Genomic DNA, 20,610 nt, shown 5'->3' on the forward strand with positions numbered 1-20,610 from the left:
GACATGTGTCCGTGGCCTATAGAACTGAATGGGTCCGCAATTTCATTAGTAATTAGATTCAGTAATTCCGGATAAAAATTACAGTTCTGTGCATGGGGGCCTTACAAACACTGGAGGCAATTTTTTTTCTTAATTTTTTTTTTTCTGTTAGCTTCTATTATTGACGTACTGTTTTTTCAAAGAAGCTGTCTTTTATCAACTTACTTTAGTTAGGCTGTGTGTATATATATATATATATATATATATATATATTTATTTACACTAGTCCTTCTCAATGAATTAGAAGATCATCAAAAAGTTAATTTTATTTCATTAATTCATTTCAAAAAGTGAATCTCCTATATTATATAGATTCATTACACACAGTTATCTATTTCCATCATTTTTTTTTAAATCTTTTAATGTTGATGATTATGGCTAACAGTTAATGAAAACCCCAAATTTTGTGTCTCAAAGTTAGAATATTAAATAAGCCCAATTTCGAAAGACTTTTAATAACGAAATGTTGGCCTACTGAAAAGTATATACAGTATATACACTCAATATTTGGTCGGAGCTCCTTTTGCATGAATTACTGCATCAATGCAGCGTGGAGGCGATCAGCCTGTGGCACTTGTGATTGCAACGGTACCACTACGCCTTGATTTCTGCAGGTTCCAAATTAGAAGAAGGTATATATGAGCTCGGTGAGTCGATCAATCTGAGACCAAATTCTCAAAAGGAAAGACTCTAATTTATTATCATATACAGCGTATATTTATAAGAGCATAACTCAGAGTGTAATCAGCAAAGGGAGAATCCCTCCCTCTGGCCTTGCTAAATACAGAAAAGAGTGAATTCCCTTATACTAAGCACGTGATCACTAAATGTTACTTGCATGAACTGTTTTACTGCCAAGAAGAAATAACGAAGTAATCTGCAGATTATTACAAGGCAAACTGAAAGATAAAAATGAATATCCTACTGTGCAGTGTACACAAAAAACAAAACATGGAATTTACGGCTGAGGTGTTATGGAAGTCCAGGTTGCTTTTGATAGCGGCCTTCAGCTCGTCTGCATTGTTGGGTCTGGTGTCCTCTTCCTCTTGACAATACCCCATAGATTCCCTATGGGGTTTAGGTCTGGCGAGTTTGCTGGCCAATCAAGCGCAGTGATACTGTGGCTATTAAACCAGGTATTGGTACTTTTGGCAGTGTGGGCAGGTGCCAAGTCCTGCTGGAAAATTAAAATCAGCATCTCCATAAAGCTTGTCAGCAGAGGGAAACATGAAGTGCTCTCAAATTTCCTGTGAGACACCTGCATTGACTCTTGACTTGATATAACAGTGGCCCAACACCGGCAGATGACATGGCCCCTCAAACCATCACTGACTGTGGAAACTTCACACTGGTCCGCAAGCAACTAGGATTGACTGTCTCTCCACTCTTCCTCCAGACTCTGGGACCGAGATTTCCAAATGAAATGCAAAATTAAATTTCATCTGAAAACAGGGCTTTGGATCACTGAGCAACAGTGTTTGTTCACTTTATGTCAAGTCCAGAGTCAACGCAGCCGTCTACTAGCGCTGGAAGGTAGGATGGTGTCGGGGGAACCCGTTCTAGAGAGAGATTCATGTCCAATCTCTGGGACCTGCACCTAACAGACATTTATAGCATATCCTGCGGCACATAAACGACAGAGATGGGAATGCCTCTTTAACATGTCATTTATGCCAGACGCTGTAAAAATAAAACCTAAAAAAAACATAGCGAAATTGATGTTTTATTTCTATTTTCTCATAAAAATGTTTTCGTTTTTAATACATTATATGCACCCCAAAATGGAGCCATTTGAAAATACAACTGTTCCAGCAAAAAAAATAAAAAAAGCCCTCATTCGGCTATATTGATGGAAATATTAAAAAGTTAAGGCTCTCGGGATGCAGAATAATAATAATAAAAAAAAAAAATCTGTCCTGAGAGCCTGAAATAGCTGCATCTTTAAGGGGTTAAGTCCCAACTAATTTTCTGCAGAAAATGTAACATTTATTTTAACATTTTGCTTAAAAAGGACCTGTCCTGTTTTTGTTTTATTTTTTAAACCACATTCCTCCCCTTATTCCCCGCCTCCTGATTTAAAAGCGCTACAAAAAATTTTTTAGTGCCCCCACCGCCCCCTTATGTCCGGCTCAGTTTGTCCTTTCACTCAAAATGATCATATTAGGCGCCAGAGAGGAGACCTCCTCTCTCCTCAGTAGGTTTTGCCTCGTGCATCACTGTGACACTGTCCAATCAGAGCGGGCAGCCTCACCGATATGGAGAAATATCACCATGTCTTCTGCATCGCTGTGAGGCTTTGCTCTGATTTAACAACGTCACAGTGATGCACAAGGCAATGCCTACTGTGGGGGGATGAGGTCTCCTCTGCCCCTTTACTCAAAATTATCATATTCGGCTCCAAATGGAGCAGGGACTGTAGCGGGACACAGTGCTGGAATTGGAAGGAGTCAGGGAATAAGGGGATTAATGTGGTTTAAAAAAATTAAAAAACAACCATGAACGGTCTTATTTTTATGCATGATCTACTTTTTTTTTTTTGTTCTGTTCGAAGAAAAGTGCAGTGAAACAAATGGGACAGTTGATGGGTATACTCACTTCTAAGCAAAATTTTTAAGAAGGAAGCTCAAAGTATTACCTCAGAATATCCTGCTATTACTTAACCCCTTCATGCACCGGGACATCCTGGTGCAGGAGGAGAAGTATGAAGCGCGCTCCACACGGTGCAGGTATCAGTCCCCTGTCAGCTGTAATACACAGCTTGGCCGTTTAAACGTTCAAATGCTGCGTTCAATTGCGACCGCAGCAACTGAGGCGTTGAAAAGAGGGGGGCCCCACCGACATCTCACCCCACCCCAACGTGATTGGGGGCGCCCATGGTTGTCATGGCAGCTCAAGGTCCTAATGAAAGCCCCCAGGTCTGCCTTCACTCTGCCTCTATTAAGCCTTCGGCTGGATTCACACGAGCACATTACGTCCGTAACTGAACACAATGCAGGGAGCCGGGCTCCTAGCATCATAGTTATGTACGATGCTAGGAGTCCCTGCCTCACTGCAGGACAACTGTCCCGTACTGAAAACATGTGTAATGATGGGGGTAGGGAAACGGACAAGTGAGCCCTAATCTACCCGCCACTCTGTCTCTGCCTACTTGCAACGACCCGCCCTAGGCGACGGGGTACAACTGGGCGGCGGTCCCCACGCTAAGTGCACGAGACAAACAGACAAGGGTACACGAAGCTAAGGGAAATGGGGCAGTTGCCCACGGCAACACCGTGAGCAACAAGAGTGGTGAACGAGCCGAGTCAAACCAGGAGTGAACGAGGTACCAAACGCAGAGCAGGAGAGAGTAGTCATTAAGCCAGGGTAGTATGGAGCAGGATCAAATAGTCAGAAGCTGTAGCTGGGCCAGGAAACCACACGAGAAGAATCACAAGCAAAGGAGGAACAGGAAAGGCAGGTATAAATAGACCGAGGGCGGGAGCTAGCTCCGTCTGGCCAGGCTGCGATAGGCTCTCCCGCTCCTAAGCCTGCCATCCTGAGTGGTGGAAGACGGAGTCAGTCCCAGAGACACAGACTCAGGTGCAGACTGATTACCTATGGGCGTATACACAGAAGTTGTGCCTGGCAGATCCTTTACAACATGATTACAGTCCGGCACAGTTGTCCGGCAGCGAGGCAGGGACTCCTAGCGTCGTACATAACTATGATGCTAGGAGCCAGGCTCCCTGCACTGTGTTCGGTCCGGGACTACCGGCCGAAATACGTTCCGTCCATTACGGATGTAACATGGCCGTGTGAACCCAGCCTAACATTTGTGCTGTACTGGCTCAAGTCCCCTAGGGAGACTCAGAGAATGTGTAAAAAAAAGTGGCATTTTAAGTTTTTACTAGTGAAAATATTCAAAGTTAAAAAAAAAAACCTTTCTCCATTTTTACTCTAAAGGAATGTAAAAAATAAGTAAATAAATACAATTGGTATCGCTGTGTTCGTAAAAGTTTGAAATATTACAATATAGCGTTATTTAATGTGCACAGTGAATACCTCAAATAAAACATTGAAAACACCAAAATCGCTGTTTTTTGGTCAACTTGGCGCTCAAAAATATTTTAGCCCCTTTAGGACACCGCCTGTTTTGGCCTTGTGGACACAGATGATTTTTTCAAATCTGACGTGTCACTTTATGCTTTTACCTATCCAAGCGATTCTGAGATTTTCTCGTCACATATTGTACTTTATGTTAGTGAAAAAAATTTGGCCGATAAATTCCATATTTATTTGTGAAAAACTTCAAATTTTAGCAAAAATTACCATTTTTCTAAATTTAAATGTGTTTGCTTGTGAAACAGATAGTAATACCACACAAAATAGTTACTAGTTAACATCCCCCATATGTCTACTTTTATGTTTGCATAATTTTTTTTCACGTACTTTTATTTTTCTAGGACGTTGCAAGGCTTAGAACTTTAGCAGCAATTTCTCATATTTTCAAGAATTTCAATAGGCCATTTTTTCAGGGACCAGTTCAGTTCTGAAGTGGTTTTGAGGGCCTTCTATATTAGAAAGTCCCCATAAATCACCCCATTTTGAAAACTGCACCCCTCAAGGTATTCAAAACCACATTCAGAAAGTATTTTAACCTTTTAGGCGTTTCACAGGAATTAAGGAAAAATTGAGGTGAAATTTACAAATTTCATTTTTTTTTGCCGAAATTCATTTGTAATAAAAAAAAAAAAATCCTATAACACAGAAGGTTTTACCAGAGAAACGCAACTCCATATTTATTGCCCAGATTCTGCAGATTTTAGAAATATCCAACATGTGGCCCTAGTGTCCTAATGGACTGAAGCACAGGTCTCAGAAGCAAAGGAGCACCCGGTGGATTTTGGGGCCTCCTTTTTTTAGGAATATATTTTAGGCACCATGTCAGGTTTGAGGAGGTCTAGTGGTACCTAAACAGTCGAAACCCCCTAAAAGTGACCCCATTTGGGAAACTACACCCCTCATGGCATTTTTCTAGGGGTATAGTTAGCATTTTGACCCCACAGTTTTTTTTTTGCAGAATTTAGTGGAATTAGTCTGTGAGGATGAAAATCACCTATTTTTCTGTGGAAACATAGAAATTTTACAAGGAATAAAGAAGAAAAAGCACCCCAACAATTGTAAAGCAATTTCTCCCGATTACGGCAATACTCCATATGTGGTCGTAAACTGATGTTTGGACCCACAGCAGGGCTCAGGGGGGAATGAGCGCCTTTTGGATTTTGGAGCGCAGATTTTGCTGGATTGGTTTTCAGTGCCATGTCGGGTTTGCAACGCCCCGGAGGGACCAAAACAGTGGAAACCCCCCAAAAGTGACCCTATTTTGGAAACTACACCCCTCAAGGAATTTTTCTAGGGGTATAGTGAGCATTTTGACCCCACAGGATCTTTTTTTTAGAGTGAAGGTAACCAAAAAACAACGATTTTGGCGCTTTAAATTCTTTATTTCTTACTGCGTTCACAGTGCGCAATAAATTAAGTTTTATTTTATTCTGCGGTCGGTTTGATTACGCCGATACCATATGTGTATAGTTTTTTTTTTTTTACGTTTTGCAGCGTTTGCACAATAAAATTCTGTTTCTATAAAATTATATATTTTCTGAGACACGCTATTCTGAGCCGTAACTTTTTTATTTTTTCGTCAAAAAAAGCTGTGGGTTGTATTTTTTATTGGTACTATTTTAGGGTAAATGCGACTTTTTGATCACTTTTTATTCTATATCTTAGGGGGGTGGTGACCAAAAAATAGCGATGCTGACATAGTTTTCCGTTTATTTTGTTTGCGGCGTTCACCGTGCGGAAAAATTAACATTATAGTTTCATAGTTTGGGTCGTTACAAACACGGTGATACCAAATATTTGTACTTTTTTTTTTTTTTTTTTAACGTTTTCATTTTTTCCCCTATAATAAATGACTTTTATTATAGGAAAACAAAAACTTATTTTTACCCTTTTATAAAACATTTTTCTGAAACATTTTTATTAACTTTTTTTTTACTTTTTACACTTTTTTTTTGGCCTGCAGCTCTGATCGCTGCTAGAATACATTACACTACCTAGGTAGTGTAATGTATTCCAACTGTCAGTGTGGCGTCAGTCACTCTGACAGTTAGTCTACGAGGATCAGCAGAGGCTGATCCTCATAGGCTTCCATACATGGCAGACCCGGAGGCCGTTGCCTGGCCTCCGGATGCCATCACAAGCATCAGCAGCCCCCACGATTGCATGGGGGCTGCTGATGTGCTACAAACCCCCTACATGCGGAGATCGCAGTCGAGCCCCGCATTTAACGGGTTAATTGCCAAAATCAGTGGCGATGAGCCGATGATCGGCAACACTGGAGTGTCAGCTGTCGGGGACAGTGTGCATCGGGAACGACACAGTGACTTCCTGTCACTCTGACAGGAAGCCTATCAGGACCAGCCGAAGGTTGGTTCTGATGGGCTTCCGTCCATGGCAGACACGGAAGCCATTGTTTGGCTTTCGTTTACCATACTAACTATCGGCAAACCTCGCGATTTCGGACCGGGGTCTGCCGATATGTTAGAAACCCCCAAAATAAGGCGATTGCAACCGATTGCCGAATTTAAGGGGTTAATTCGCCAAAATCAGCGGCAAAGGACAGCTGGTTGGCAAGAGTGGAGTGTCAGCTGTCGGCGACAGCTGACCTCCCGGTACCCGGTGCACACTGTCGCCGACAGTGTGTACCGGGAAAAACTCAGTAACTGTACGTCGTCGTGCGGGAAGTAACCTCCCGCAACGACGTACAGTTACTTACTCGTGCGGATAGGGGTTAATAAAAAGTGATAAAAAATTTGTATATACGGAAAATGGTACCGATTAAAACTACAGGTCGTCATGCCGAAAATAAGCCCTCACACCGCTCAATCCACAGAAAAATAAAAAAGTTATCTCCCAAAATGTGTTGAAACAAAACTATTTTTTTTAAGTAGTAAAATATAAAAAAAACCTACATAAATTTGATATCACCGTAATTGTATTGAGCCACGGCGGTGGAAATCATAAAAAAACCCCAAAAAACAGTGGAGGAATTGCAGTTTTTTCCAATTTCAGTTCACAATGAATTTGATTTTTCAGTTTCCCAGTACATTATATGGTACTTGCTACCAATAGAAACTACAACTCCTCATGCAAAAGATAAGCCCTCACACCACTGTATTGACGGAAAAATTAAAGCGTTATGGCTCTTGGAAGGACGGGGAGTGAAAAACTAAAATCAAAAATCAAAAAAATGTCCGTGTCCTTAAGGGGTTAATCTTTAAGCTCTAATTAATCAGAAGGATTGCTGTTCTGTCCTGCAAACAAGTACTGAACTATCAGACTTTCTGCATTATCGAATAGAACTGCATATAGCACTATTTCAAAAGCTGTCATTTACTGGTTGATGGACTTCAATCCATCATTAGGCTGTTGGGTTTTAAATCATTAAAGGGAATGTGTCGCTAGAAATTATTTTTTTTTTTAGTTAAACAATTATTATTTGAGTGATTACACATTCTTTTCATTTTTTCACTAGTCAGGAAATATTATAAATTACATTCTAATTTATAACATTTCCATGTGCTGGGCACTAGAGGGAGCAGTTCCCAAAATTGCAGCATGGTAAATGTGGTAAAGCAACCTCATTGCTTTATGCTGCAAATTTGGGATAGACACACTCGCTCTAGTGTCCTCACACAATCTCAACTCCCTTATTTAGGCTAGTGCCAGGAGAAGGAGGGGTTTGAATCTTCAAACCTCCTACACTGTGTGCCGCTATTTTCTGAGCGTCCGCACAGCGAAGGAGTATTTGATACAGTGCTCAGCAGACAGTATAACACAAACATACACGAACATAATACACACATCACATACACGAACATAACTTAACTGCTCCTGTCGCCTCCGCTACTATTCCTTGCGCCTTCACTTCCTTGAACATATGGCCGGAAGTCGTCATCTAACCGTCCGGCCGTGGCTTCCGGTCCACATGAAAATGACGCCGGATTTTGCTCTGCAAACGTGCTTCGTTTTGGTTTGTGTGGGAGCCGCGCATGCGCCGTTCCCACACAGACGGTGTACGTTGCAGTGAATGTAACGGCTCCCGTTCGCATTCTCTATGGGATTGGATGTGCCGTATTCCATCAATGTATGTGTCGTTAATCGACACATACAGAGATGAAAAAAAAATGGCAGCCCCCATAGAGAAGTAAGAAAAAAGTAAAAAGTAGAACACAAATAAATAAAATTTATTTTAATATCATACTAAAAGCAATATGATAAAAAAAAAAAGATTTATGACCCCTTCCCTTTAATGCTTTTGGGTATACCAATAAGTCTTCAAGATCTACTAATCTACTTTTTCTGGTTCAGGAGAGGCATATTGATCACTAGTCATTTCTCTTGTCTGCAGTATAGTTCTGAGCTACTGCGTCTCCGTAGTTCTCCTTTATGAGCTGCTGCAGAGCTGACTCAAGCTGCTTGGTTTTGTCCCCCACTTGTAATGCAGAGATCTATAACCTTTTCTCAGCTCTTGGCTTTTCAATAAAATATAATAGCTGGAAGAAACGTCACAAGGAGGAAGTTATAGATATTGTGAAACGTGTGTTTAAAAGACCGGAGAATGGGTTTGTACCAGGTTTTGCTGATTCACTGAAGGCATGATTCCCATTTCAGCTGTGCAGCCTGAGTGTAGTACACAGTGTGTGACTACAGAATATGCCTGGTGATTTTGCATAAAAATTTCCTGTAGGTGTCATAAAAAAAAGCCAAAATCTGCATGTTCTGTTGTGCTATATTATGTTTGCAATCGCTTGCAGAAGTTTTTTTTTCTTGCATAATAGTCTTTTATGTGTCTATTAACAGATGCTGTCTTTTATGTATGCCCATCTGGCTTTCTTCCACCAAGGATATGACCTTTTCAGTGAACTTGAGCCCTACATGAAGGATTTAGGAGCACAGGTAAATATGTTCTCATATATTCCATTGGTGCGCATATAAAGCATAACTGATTAGGCCTCCTTCACAAGGCCTTATTATGGACCCGTGGTGTATGCATCCGTAATACAGCGCCCATAGCCTGCCCATACTGGATCTATGTGTGCCATTTATTTTATATGGAGGCACACAGAGGTTTTCTGCTCATGGTTTCCTTGGTTCAATCACATGCTTATAGTATGAAGGCATTCTCCCCTAGAAGCATTGTTCTAGGGAGGAATCCTTTTCCTCACAGAGGTACCATATGATGGAACACAGAGTGCCTACCAATACCTAGGACCCGGCTTCCGTACGCTATTGTACAGGGTCTGTGCACTCAGCAATGCTGTGTGCATGAACCCTGTAAATCTAAGACGCGGTAAGTGTATGCTATTTCACATCCCCAGTATTCATTCTGTTGACTGGCATATAAAACGAAGACGGAAAGGTGTTAAGGAAGAGTTTCTTTTGTATGGCATTGGACCTCTGTGGCTAGGAATTGGCTGCCGCTGTCACATGTCCATGTACTAAACGTTATTGCACTGCAAATTTCAAAAAGAGGCAGCGGGAGACAACCGTAATGGCCCTGTGAAAACTGCACAAAATTTAGGACGGTAAGTTTATTTAAAAAAAAATTTGGGGCTTTTTGCTAGGTGTCGGACAACTATTTTAAAGAATACCGAACTTTTGTCATGCAATACATGAGGATTAACAATTTTTCTGGCCATTTCTTGTTTGTGGCATTATTTAGCAGTTTTCCTCCCCTGCAGGCTCCCTCTAATTCTCAGTTGTCTCAAAGCTAGTGGGCGTAGCCTAACGACTATCATTTTTTCTATACACTGCAGACACCGATAAGAGGAGAATCCTGCTCTCCTATCTCCTCTATCTATCACATGTACAGAAGTAGCTGCAGCAAGGAGGACATTATATAGCAGTAATGAGCAGTGTAGCTGAGAATCCATCACTGGTGTGACATAGATATCTTACCGGCAGCAGGTCTGTGTGTTTCTCTCTGTTCTTACTTGCTCACCCCTCCATAGACTTACATGCAACGTGTGTTGCAGAGTCACACTCTGTCTCTTCTCCCTCCTCCCGCTCCCCACTCCCATCTCTATAGAAAGTTTTAGCCAGCCAGTGATGTGACACCCCTCCACCTTCTGCAGTCCGTCTCCTCTGCTCTGTAACCAGTTACGACCAATGTTTAACAGCAGATTACAGGAAGGGAGACCCCTAGGGCCAGTAACTTCACACAGAATTTTCATGGATAAAACAACTGAATTTTAACAGAAAGTAAATTACAAAGTTCTATATCAGGTATACTATTAGAACAGCATAAGTTGTTTGAAAAGTTAGTGTCCATTTAAAGAGGCTCTGTCACTAGTTTATAACTGCCTTATCTTCTACCTAATCCAATAGGCACTTTAATGTAGGTAACAGTTTTTTTGCTTTTTTTTAATGTTCATTTTTGACTAAGTTATAATTTTTAGTTTTATGCTAATTTATTCTAAATGGGTGTTTTTTTTACTTTTCACCAAGTGGGCGGTATGACGCTGACCAATCTGCGTCATACGCTTCTCTTCATTCATGCCCAGCTTGTTTCACTGCACAGCATGATCTCGTGAGATCACGCTGTGACGGGACTTCCTTCCGTAGGTCCTTCATCGGAGCGACGGAAGAGTGAACAGACATCGCCTCCAGCCGTGTCAGGGCGTTTATCCGAATCTGCAGCGGCTGGAGGCGATGTCTTTTCAGTCTACCATGACTCCGGTGAAGGACCTGTGGGAGGAAGTCCCATCACAGCGTGATCTTGCGAGATAACGCTATGCAGTGAAACAAGCTGGGCATGAATGAGGAGAAGTGTATGATGCGGATTGGTCACTTGGTGAAAAGTTAAAAAAAAACACCCAGTTGGGCATTTAGAACAAATTTGCATAAAACTAAAAATTATCATAACTTGGTCAAAATTAAACGTTTTTAAAATACAAACAAAAAACGTACCTACATTAAAGCGCCTATTAGATTAGGTAGGAGATAGGGCAGTAATAAACTGGTGACCGAGCCCCTTTAAAGAGGATCTGTCACTAGTTTATTAATGCCCTACCTTCTAACTAATAGAGTTAGGCGCTATAATGCTAACTACAGTGTCATTGTTTTTCAAAAACTTTGCAAAGTTATGTGCGTTTTTTTTTAAAATATGCTAATTTGCTTATACTTGCCAAATGGGATTTTACTCTTTCTTTTCACTCTGGGCGGGGTAATGTTTTCTGTATGACCCTGTCCAATCAGCTCATACAGTTCTACTCTTCCCAGCCCAGCAACACAGCATGATCATAAATTATACAGCTTCCATTCCCGACCTGTGTTTTCAACTGGTGATACCTCCGGTTGTTTCACAGCTAGAACTGCGATCCACAGCCGGAGATATGGCTATTTGAAGTGATCCCCCTTCCCTCCAGCCTCAGTCTCTCATACTGTGTGTGCAACAAGTTCATGTTGATAGGACAGCGTCCGAGGCTGTGACGTAGCTCAACTTCAGGAGAATCACTGCTGTTGACACCGACTTGACACCTCATTTGCATATTTAGAAGAAAAGCTCATAACTTAAAATAAAATGTTGGGACACAATTTTCACTATCATCAGTATGACAGCGCCTATTAGATTAGGGCCTGTTCACATCACCGTTCGCTTTCTTTTCTGGGGTTCCGCAACGGAAAGTGAAACCACAGCTTCCGTTTCAGTCACCATTCATAGCAATGGTGACGGAAACATCGCTAATGGTTTCCGTTCGTCACCATTCCGGTTTTCCGACGGAATCAATAGCGCAGTCGACTCCGCTATTGATTCCGGTGTTAAAATGGAAACCTGACGGAATGGTGACGAACGGAAAGCATTAGCAATGTTTCCGTCACCATTTGATATCAAGCTGTGGTTTCAGTTTCACTTTCCGTTGCGGGGTTCACCCGACGGAGACCTCCGTCAGAACCCCGGAACGGAAAGCCAACGCTGATGTGAACAGGCCCTAAACCAGGGGTCTCAAACTCGGCTGGGTAAGTGGGCCGCATATAGAAAAAATGGGAAGTTGACGGGCCGCATTACTTTCAATTTTGATACAATACAAAATTATTGTTAATCAATTAGTTATTTGAACTACTATAACACTATATTACTATAATAATATATTACTATAATAATACCGCTAGGTTTCAAATTTGAGATATTTCTCCACATGCTTATTTCAACAATCCAGCTTTCCAGTTTAAGTGTCGCTAAATGCAGATGCTGCCGCAGGGTCCTCCGCGGATGCTGCCGCAGAGTCCTCCGCGGATGCTGCCGCAGGGTCCTCCGCGGATGCTGCCGCAGGGTCCTCCGCGGATGCTGCCGCAGGGTCCTCCGCGGATGCTGCCGCAGGGTCCTCCGCGGATGCTGCCGCAGGGTCCTCCGCGGATGCTGCCGCAGGGTCCTCCGCGGATGCTGCCGCAGGGTCCTCCGCGGATGCTGCCGCAGGGTCCTCCGCGGATGCTGCCGCAGGGTCCTCCGCGGATGCTGCCGCAGGGTCCTCCGCGGATGCTGCCGCAGGGTCCTCCGCGGATGCTGCCGCAGGGTCCTCCGCGGATGCTGCCGCAGGGTCCTCCGCGGATGCTGCCGCAGAGTCCTCCGCGGATGCTGCCGCAGAGTCCTCCGCGGATGCTGCCGCAGAGTCCTCCGCGGATGCTGCCGCAGAGTCCTCCGCGGATGCTGCCGCAGAGTCCCTTCAGGCACTCTGCCTGGGATTCCAGCTCTGCTCCTGACATCACTGTTCATATATGGACAGAGATGTCAGGGGCAACCCCAGAGCTGGAGTCCCGGGCGGAGCGCTAGTAGGCTCTTCCTGGGACTCCAGCTGTGCTCCTGACCTCACTGGGACTCCTGCTCTGGGGAAGCCCCTGACATCATTGTCGATGTATGGACAGCGATGTCAGAGGCAAGCAGAGCTAATAATAGCGCTCTGCCCGGGACTCCGCTCTGGGGAAGACCCTGACACACTGTCCATATATGGGCAGCTAAGTCAGGGAATTCCGCAGCGTCCCGGAGCAGAGCCTGTACTAGCGCTCTACCCGGGACTCCGGCTCTGGGGAAGCCCCAGACATCGCTGTTCATATGTGGACAGCGATGTCAGGGAATTCCACAGAGTCCCGGAGCAGAGCCGATACTAGCGCTCTGACCGGGACTCCGCTCTGGGGAAGACCCTGACACACTGTCCATATATGGGCAGCTATGTCAGGGAATTCCGCAGCGTCCCGGAGCAGAGCCTGTACTAGCGCTCTACCCGGGACTCCGGATCTGGGGAAGCCCCGGACATCGCTGTTCATATGTGGACAGCGATGTCAGGGAATTCCAGAGTCTCGGAGCAGAGCAGATACTAGCGGCTCTGTGTCCCGCGGGCCGCAGATGACAGCCCCAGGGGCCACATGCGGGCTGCCTGCTTGAGACCCCTGCCCTAAACTATGAGATAGGGCATTACTAAACTAGTGACAGATCCTCTTTAAGAACTTTATTACTTGTTAGTGGTCAGTTTAGCAAAACTTAATAGGATAGGAAAACTTGCTCATTTATTCCTGCAGAAATGCCGTTTCACAATTCTGCAAGAGTTTAGGTGTGTAGTTTAAGGAATAATGTACCACCGACTGTATTAGTGCCCTAACATACAAGTGTATTTCCTTCATAGGTGCACTTCAATTCTAATGTATTCTGGTTTGTGTAGCAGATGCTCATCATGAGACAATTGAATCTGTATTGTATCCGCTATAATATGTCTTCCTCTGCATATGTTATTCCACTTTAACTTTATTTTACAGTTGGATAATCTTGTTGTCGATGCTGCTAAAGAAAAAAGAGATATGGAGCTTAAACATTCAACAATTCAACAAAAGGTAGGTGTTACAGAACTAGTACAGAGAGCCGTATTTTTCTGAAGGCACACGCTGTAGTCTGAGGGCGGATTTACACGAACGTGTGCGTATTGCGCGCGCAAGAAACGCCGCATTTTGCGCGCGTGGCAGGTGCGTGACAGCTCTGTTTGTCATGTTCATATGGATGCGCGGCTGCGTGCTTTTCACGCAGCCGCCATCATTATGACGCTCCGTTTGGATGTTTGTAAACAGAAAAGCTCGTGGTGCTTTTCTGTTTTCATTCATTCTTTTACTGCTGTTGCACGAATAACGCGCGTCCCACAGAAGTGCTTCCGTGGGGGGCGCATGATTTTCACGCACCCACTTACTTCAATGGGTGCGTTATGCGCGAAAAACGCTGACATAGAACATGTAGTGAGTTTTACGCAGCGGACTCACGCTGCGCAAAACTCACGGACAGTCTGCACTGCCCCATAGACTTGCATAGGTCCGTGCGACCCGCGTGAAAACCACGTGGGTTGCACGGACGTATAGCACGTTCATGTAAATCCGCCCTGGCACTGAACAATAGTATGTAGAAGGGTAATGGTCTCTTCCTTGTGTTGCATCTCCAACCAAGGTCACCGTTGCAGTGAAATAGATCCTTCATTAAATTATTTATCTGGTGCCAGCACATAGCATTTGGCTTGGAGTACAAATTTATAATTACAATATGCAGTAAATTTCCCCTTAGGGAATGGGATATATGTCCAGTAAACCACAAGATATATTAAACAGAAAATAAGTCTTCAGAATAATTGAACGTTTCAATGTGTATTATATAATCTTACAGAGTGAAAAAACGGAGAGGTTTCTGGTATGTAAGTTAGGGTATGTTCACACGAGCGTGTCCGATTCACGTGTGTGAGAAACGCACGTAAATCTGGTCCGTGGGTTGTGTTATGCATCAGTGTGCTTTGCGAGTGGCATGCGTTTTTCACGCACCCGCAAAGCACTTTTTTTTTTTTTTAATGGACTTGATGTGCAAATCATGTACCGCACACACATATGCATCCGTGTGCAGAGAGTGGTTTTCACGCACCCATTGACTTCAATGGGCGCGTAAGTGCATGAAAACGCACCAATATAGGACATGCGGTGAGATTCACGCAGCAGACTCTCACTGCGTGAAAATTCAAGCATGTGTGAGTGGCCCCATTTAAATCAATAGGTCAGTGTGCTGTGCGTTATTTCCATGCGCACCACACGGACGAGATTCACGTTAATGTGATTGGACCCTAATAGTATAAAAGAATTTACACACACCACTTACTTTTGCAACCTGTAGTAGAAACAGCAGCACATTTGCTACAGTTGTTATAAAGTAGGTTCATGTCTATGGACTGCCATAGACATAAAAGAGAAAAATCACAGCAATCCAAAATAAAGTTGTCTTTGTCAAGTTTTGCTTTACATAGACCCTCTGGGATTGAAACGTTGCATACGTGCTGCCGGATTAATAAAACTCTCAATTCAAATTTATTTTCGAGCGCTGTGGTTTTCCTCTTCTACTTTTTGCAACCTGCCATTTTTTTCTGATTTTATTGACAATCTATAAGGGCCTCATTTATTAAAACGGTCTAACATAAAAACTGGTCTTATTGCCTATAGCAACCAATCACAGTGCAGCTTTTTATTAAACTGCGGTAAACAAGGCCAATGTTTTTGTTAGACAATTTTTATAAACTATTCTAAATCCTGAACACACGATGGTTTTTCATTGGATATAATTTGTGGCTTTATACATAAAAGGAGCAAACATGAAGACTTTTTTTTTTATTTATGAAGATTTTTATGGTATATAATCCATTTCATTCCTGCATGAACTACATCTCTGCTGTAGCTGCATTTCAAAACGCTGAAACGTTTATTTGATGGTACTCTGCTTTCCTGTCTTCCTATATAGTCTAATGTTATCTCTGACTTTTGTCAAAGTGTTTGATCGTCGTTAAGTTTTATGATCATCCAGACCAGCTAGTCTGTTTATTTATCTCTGCATAGCTTTTCACCTCCATGTGTCTAGTTGATTTGATTAATAGCTGAACGAGCTTAATTAGGCCTAGATCTGAGCGTCTACTCCCCTATAAATTTAGATGTAGCACATGGGGAAGGCACTCGTGCAGGGGGGCACGAAGGCAGAAGTCATCTCTGTGTAAGTGTCATATTGTCAGTGTCCTGGCAGTTATACATGGCAGTTAGACGGGGAAAGTGACAGGTAAGCTGCAAAACGAAACAATCTAGCACACACTCTAATGATTAGATTCAATATTCTATCTGTTTACAAACATGTTTGCAACCTCGCTCATCATTATAGCCTCTCTTGGTTTATAATCCTATCGCCCATTTAGGCCTTGGCAAAAAACAGTCCACATCACTCCCTCTCTCCTTGCCTCGCCCATGTTCAGCTCCCATGCACTATTCACTTTCCTCAGTCACCTTAACCCATCTCATCCCACTGCCCAACATAAAAAAACGCTCTTATAAATCACAGAACCATCTGCTGTCTCTCTCCTTTCTCTTGCTACTAGCTGCAGGGGACATCTCTCCCAACCCTGGTCCTCCCTTTTCTTCTGCCAAGCTCAACCACTTACCTGCCACACATAGAAACCTTGAAATCTTCTTACCATTCCTTGTATGTCTTCTCCTGTTTCTTTTAACTGTGCTCTCTGGAATTCTCGGTCCATGTGCAACAAGCTCGCCTTTATTCATGACTTATTCCTTTCTAACTCTCTCAACCTCCTGGCTCTTACAGAAACTTGGATACATCTGTCTGACACTGCTTCCCCTGCTGCTCTATCTTATGGTGGTCTCCAGTTCTCTCATGCCCCCAGACCTGAGAACAGGCAGGGTAGAGGAGTAGGTATACTTCTTTCCCCACACTGCACTTTTCAGGTCATTCCCCCGGTCCCCTCACTCACATTTCCCTCTTTTGAAGTCCACACCATCAGACTCTTTCACCCTTTTTCCCTCCGAGTGGCAGTTGTCTACCGACCCCCGGGCTCACTCCGCCAATTCCTGGATCATTTTGCTGCCTGGCTTCCACAATTTCTATCCTCTGAAACACCCACTCTCATCATGGGTGAGTTCAACATCCCCATTGATAACCCAATCTCCCCATCTGCCTCCCAGTTTCTATCTTTAACCTCGTCCCTAGGTCTGTCACAACTTACTAACTCTCCTACACATGAAGACGGGCATTCACTTGACCTGATCTTCTTCCGTCTGCTCAGTTTCTAACTTTATTAACTCTCCCCTCCCGCTTTCTGACCACAACATTCTCTCCTCTACTATCAAATATTCTCTGCCTCCTCAGGTCATCCCTACGTATCAGACATACAGAAATCTACATGCCATTAACACTGTGAAACTCATAGACAGTCTACAGTCCTCATTGTCCCCTATCTCTTCCCTCTCCTGTCCCAATCTGGCTGCCAAACTTTATAATAACACTCTCAAAAATGCATTGGATGAAGCAGCCCCCCCTACACTCCGAGCCAACTGACAAAGACGACGACAACCCTGGCACACGCCTCAATCCCGCTTTCTTCAGCGGTGCTTCAGATGTGCCGAACAACTGTGGAGAAAATCGCATTTGGCTGCAGACTTCCTCCATTACAAATTTATGCTCAAAACTTACAACTCTGCCCTTCACAGCGCCAAACAAGTCTATTTCACTTCTCTCATCTCCACACTATCTAATAATCCAAAACGCCTCTTTGATACTTTTCACTCCCTCCTTAGTCCTAAAGTGCAGACGCCGATCACAGATCTCAGTGCTGAAGACCTGGCCACTTATTTTAAAGTTAAAATTTACAACATCCGCCATGATATTATCTCCCAGTCCCCTAGTAACATCGATCCCCTTCCCTCCCGCACTCCCTCTTCTTCACTCTCAGCATTTGACCCAATAACAGAAGAAGAAGTTTCTAGGCTCCTCTCTTCTTCTCGTCCTACTACCTGCCCTAGTGATCCTATCTCCTCACACCTCCTCCAGTCCCTCTCCCCAGCTATCACTAGTCACCTCACTAAAATATTTAACCTCTCTCTTTCCTATGGTATCTTTCCCTCCTCTTTTAAACATACCATTATAAACCCATTACTGAAAAAAACAACTCTTGACCCATACAGTGCTGCTAACTACTGACCAGTCTCTAATCTCCCCTTCATCTCCAAACTCCTGGAACGCTTGGTCTACTCTCGCCTCATCCGCTATCTCTCTGCTAACTCCATTCTAGACCCCTTACAATCTGGTTTCCACACTCAACAGGAACTGCCCTTACTAAAGTCTCAAATGATCTCTTGGCGGCTAATTCTAACGGCAAATACACTCTACTGATTCTTCTGGATCTCTCTGCAGCCTTTGACACTGTAGACCACAAACTCCTACTTAACATGCTCCACTCTAGAGGCCTCAAGGACGCTGCTCTCTCTTGGTTTTCCTCCTATCCCTCTGACCGCTCGTTCACTGTGTCATTTGCTGGTTCCACTTCTTCTCCTCTTCCCCTTGCTATCGGGGTTCCTCAGGGATCAGTCCTAGGTCCGCTACTCTTTTCTCTCTGCACAGCTCCTATTGGACAAACCATCAGCAGATTTGACTTCCAGTACCATCTCTACGCTGATGATACCCAATTATATGCCTCTTCCCGTGACATCACCCCTGTTCTAATACAAAACACCAGTTATTGTCTGTCCGCTGTCTCTAACATCATGTCCTCTCTCTATCTGAAACTGAATCTTTCTAAAACTGAGCTCCTTGTGTTCCCACCATCTACTAACCTCCTTAAACCGAATGTCTCCCATCTCTGTGTGTGGCACTATCATAACTCCTAAGCAGCACGCCCGCTGTCTCGGGGTTATTTTTGACTCCGATCTTTCCTTTACTCCTCACATTCAATCACTTTCACGCTCCTGTCATTTTCACCTCAAAAACATCTCCAGAATCCGCTCTTTTCTTACGGAGGAAACAGCAAAACTCTCATTGTTGCTCTGATTCACTCTCGTCTTGACTACTGTAACTCATTACTAATCGGTCTTCCCCCTCACCAAACTCTCCCCTCTCCAAACTATCGTCAATGCAGCAGCCAGGCTCCTCTTTATGACCAACCACTACACCAACGCCTCTACCCTGTGCCAGTCACTGCACTGGTTGCCCATCCCATTCAGAATAAAATTCAAACTTCTTATTCTCACCCACAAAGCTCTCCACAGTGCTGCACCTCCTTACATCTCCTCCCTCATCTCTGTCTACCACCCTACTCGGGCTCTACGTTCTGCCAACGACCTTAGATTAAAATCCTCCATAATCCGAACCTCCCACTACCGTCTGCAAGATATTTCTCGTGCTGCACCAGTCCTCTGGAATGCGCTACCCCAGACAATCCAATTAATTCCCAATATCCACAATTTTACACATGCCCTGAAAACACATCTATTTAGACAGGCCTATAACATTCCCTAATCTGACTCCTTTCCATGGCCCCCCTTTTAGATTAGTCATCAGAATAAGATTCCCTCACACTCCTTCTCTTCATGTCCCTCATACATGGATACTGGCTGGTGACCGGCTCATGCAACTTTATGTGCACCACCCCATGTGTATAAAAATGGCTGGACTATTGTACAGAACAAACACTGTTACACTTTGTGTCTCCTTTACTTCCTCATAGATTGTAAGCTCTTGCGAGCAGGGTCCTCACTCCTCAGGTTTGAATTGTAAATGAACTTTGTCACTATGTTATGTCTGATATTGTTTTTCATGTTCCCTCTAAATTGTAAAGTGCTGCGTAATATGTTGGCGCTATATAAATAAAGATTATTATTATGTCACCAAAGTGACATGCCCAGATAGGGCATACAAACTAAAGAATAAAGGACGGCCATAGAGTAAATCCATTGTCTAGACATAGTTAATTATGCAAATTCCTGTATGAATCTCCACATGTGCTTGTGTGTCCACATGTTTTCTCATGTCCTCACTATTCTGCCTTTCTGTCAGGGTTTATCTGCAGATGACTCCAATTTCGAGTGCAATGATGACGCAGACAATGGTATTGTTATGGAGGGATACCTGTTTAAACGAGCCAGCAATGCTTTCAAAAGCTGGAACAGGTAATAACAGGAGTACAAGGCGCAGGCCCTTTATGGGTGGACTTTCTATTCATGATGATGCGTTGCCAACTGAGGAAAGAATACCTGGCTTCATTGGTACAATTCAGTCACTGGCTGAGAGAAAGCATCAGCAGCGAATTGTAAAATGCCACACGTGTTTTCCTTTTTAGTTTTATGGCTTTAGCTGCAATCTTAATTTCTGATTTCATGTCATGCTGCTGCTCTTATTTTGCATTTTCACTCCTTCTCCTCCTTTCTGGTATGTTTTAATCCTGCCCCATTTTTTCACATGACAGGAAAAAGCCAGACCACACCAGGTATCAATCAGCCTCTTCTTCCCCTTCATGTATTCCATGTGGCACGTACCTCTCACTGTGAACCCTGTATATAGATCACCTGCAATGGATAGATCTCATATTTAGAAATATAGATTTTGTACTCTGAGAATGATAGATTACAGGCCATCGATTTTTTTTATTTATTTTTTTTTTTATTTTTATTTTTTTTTTAATTGTTTTT

The 20,610-nt window shown here is 43.4% G+C and overlaps 1 protein-coding gene across 4 annotated transcripts in view; it reads left to right on the forward strand.

The window, feature by feature from the left end:
• ACAP2 (ArfGAP with coiled-coil, ankyrin repeat and PH domains 2) overlaps nt 1-20,610 on the forward strand; it is a 131,445-nt gene that overhangs the window by 47,486 nt on the left and 63,349 nt on the right. For 3 of the 4 annotated variants that reach the window (XM_075861748.1, XM_075861747.1, XM_075861745.1), the window contains exons 8-11: nt 8,944-9,039; nt 13,891-13,965; nt 19,979-20,091; nt 20,388-20,408. In XM_075861748.1, coding sequence (XP_075717863.1) covers nt 8,944-9,039; nt 13,891-13,965; nt 19,979-20,091; nt 20,388-20,408 — 305 coding nt within the window. The remainder of the gene's footprint in view (nt 1-8,943; nt 9,040-13,890; nt 13,966-19,978; nt 20,092-20,387; nt 20,409-20,610) is intronic. The other variant, XM_075861746.1, reaches the window with a different exon arrangement.

This window comes from Rhinoderma darwinii, chromosome 4 (genome assembly GCF_050947455.1).
Source record: "Rhinoderma darwinii isolate aRhiDar2 chromosome 4, aRhiDar2.hap1, whole genome shotgun sequence".
Classification (NCBI taxonomy): Eukaryota; Metazoa; Chordata; class Amphibia; order Anura; family Rhinodermatidae; genus Rhinoderma; species Rhinoderma darwinii.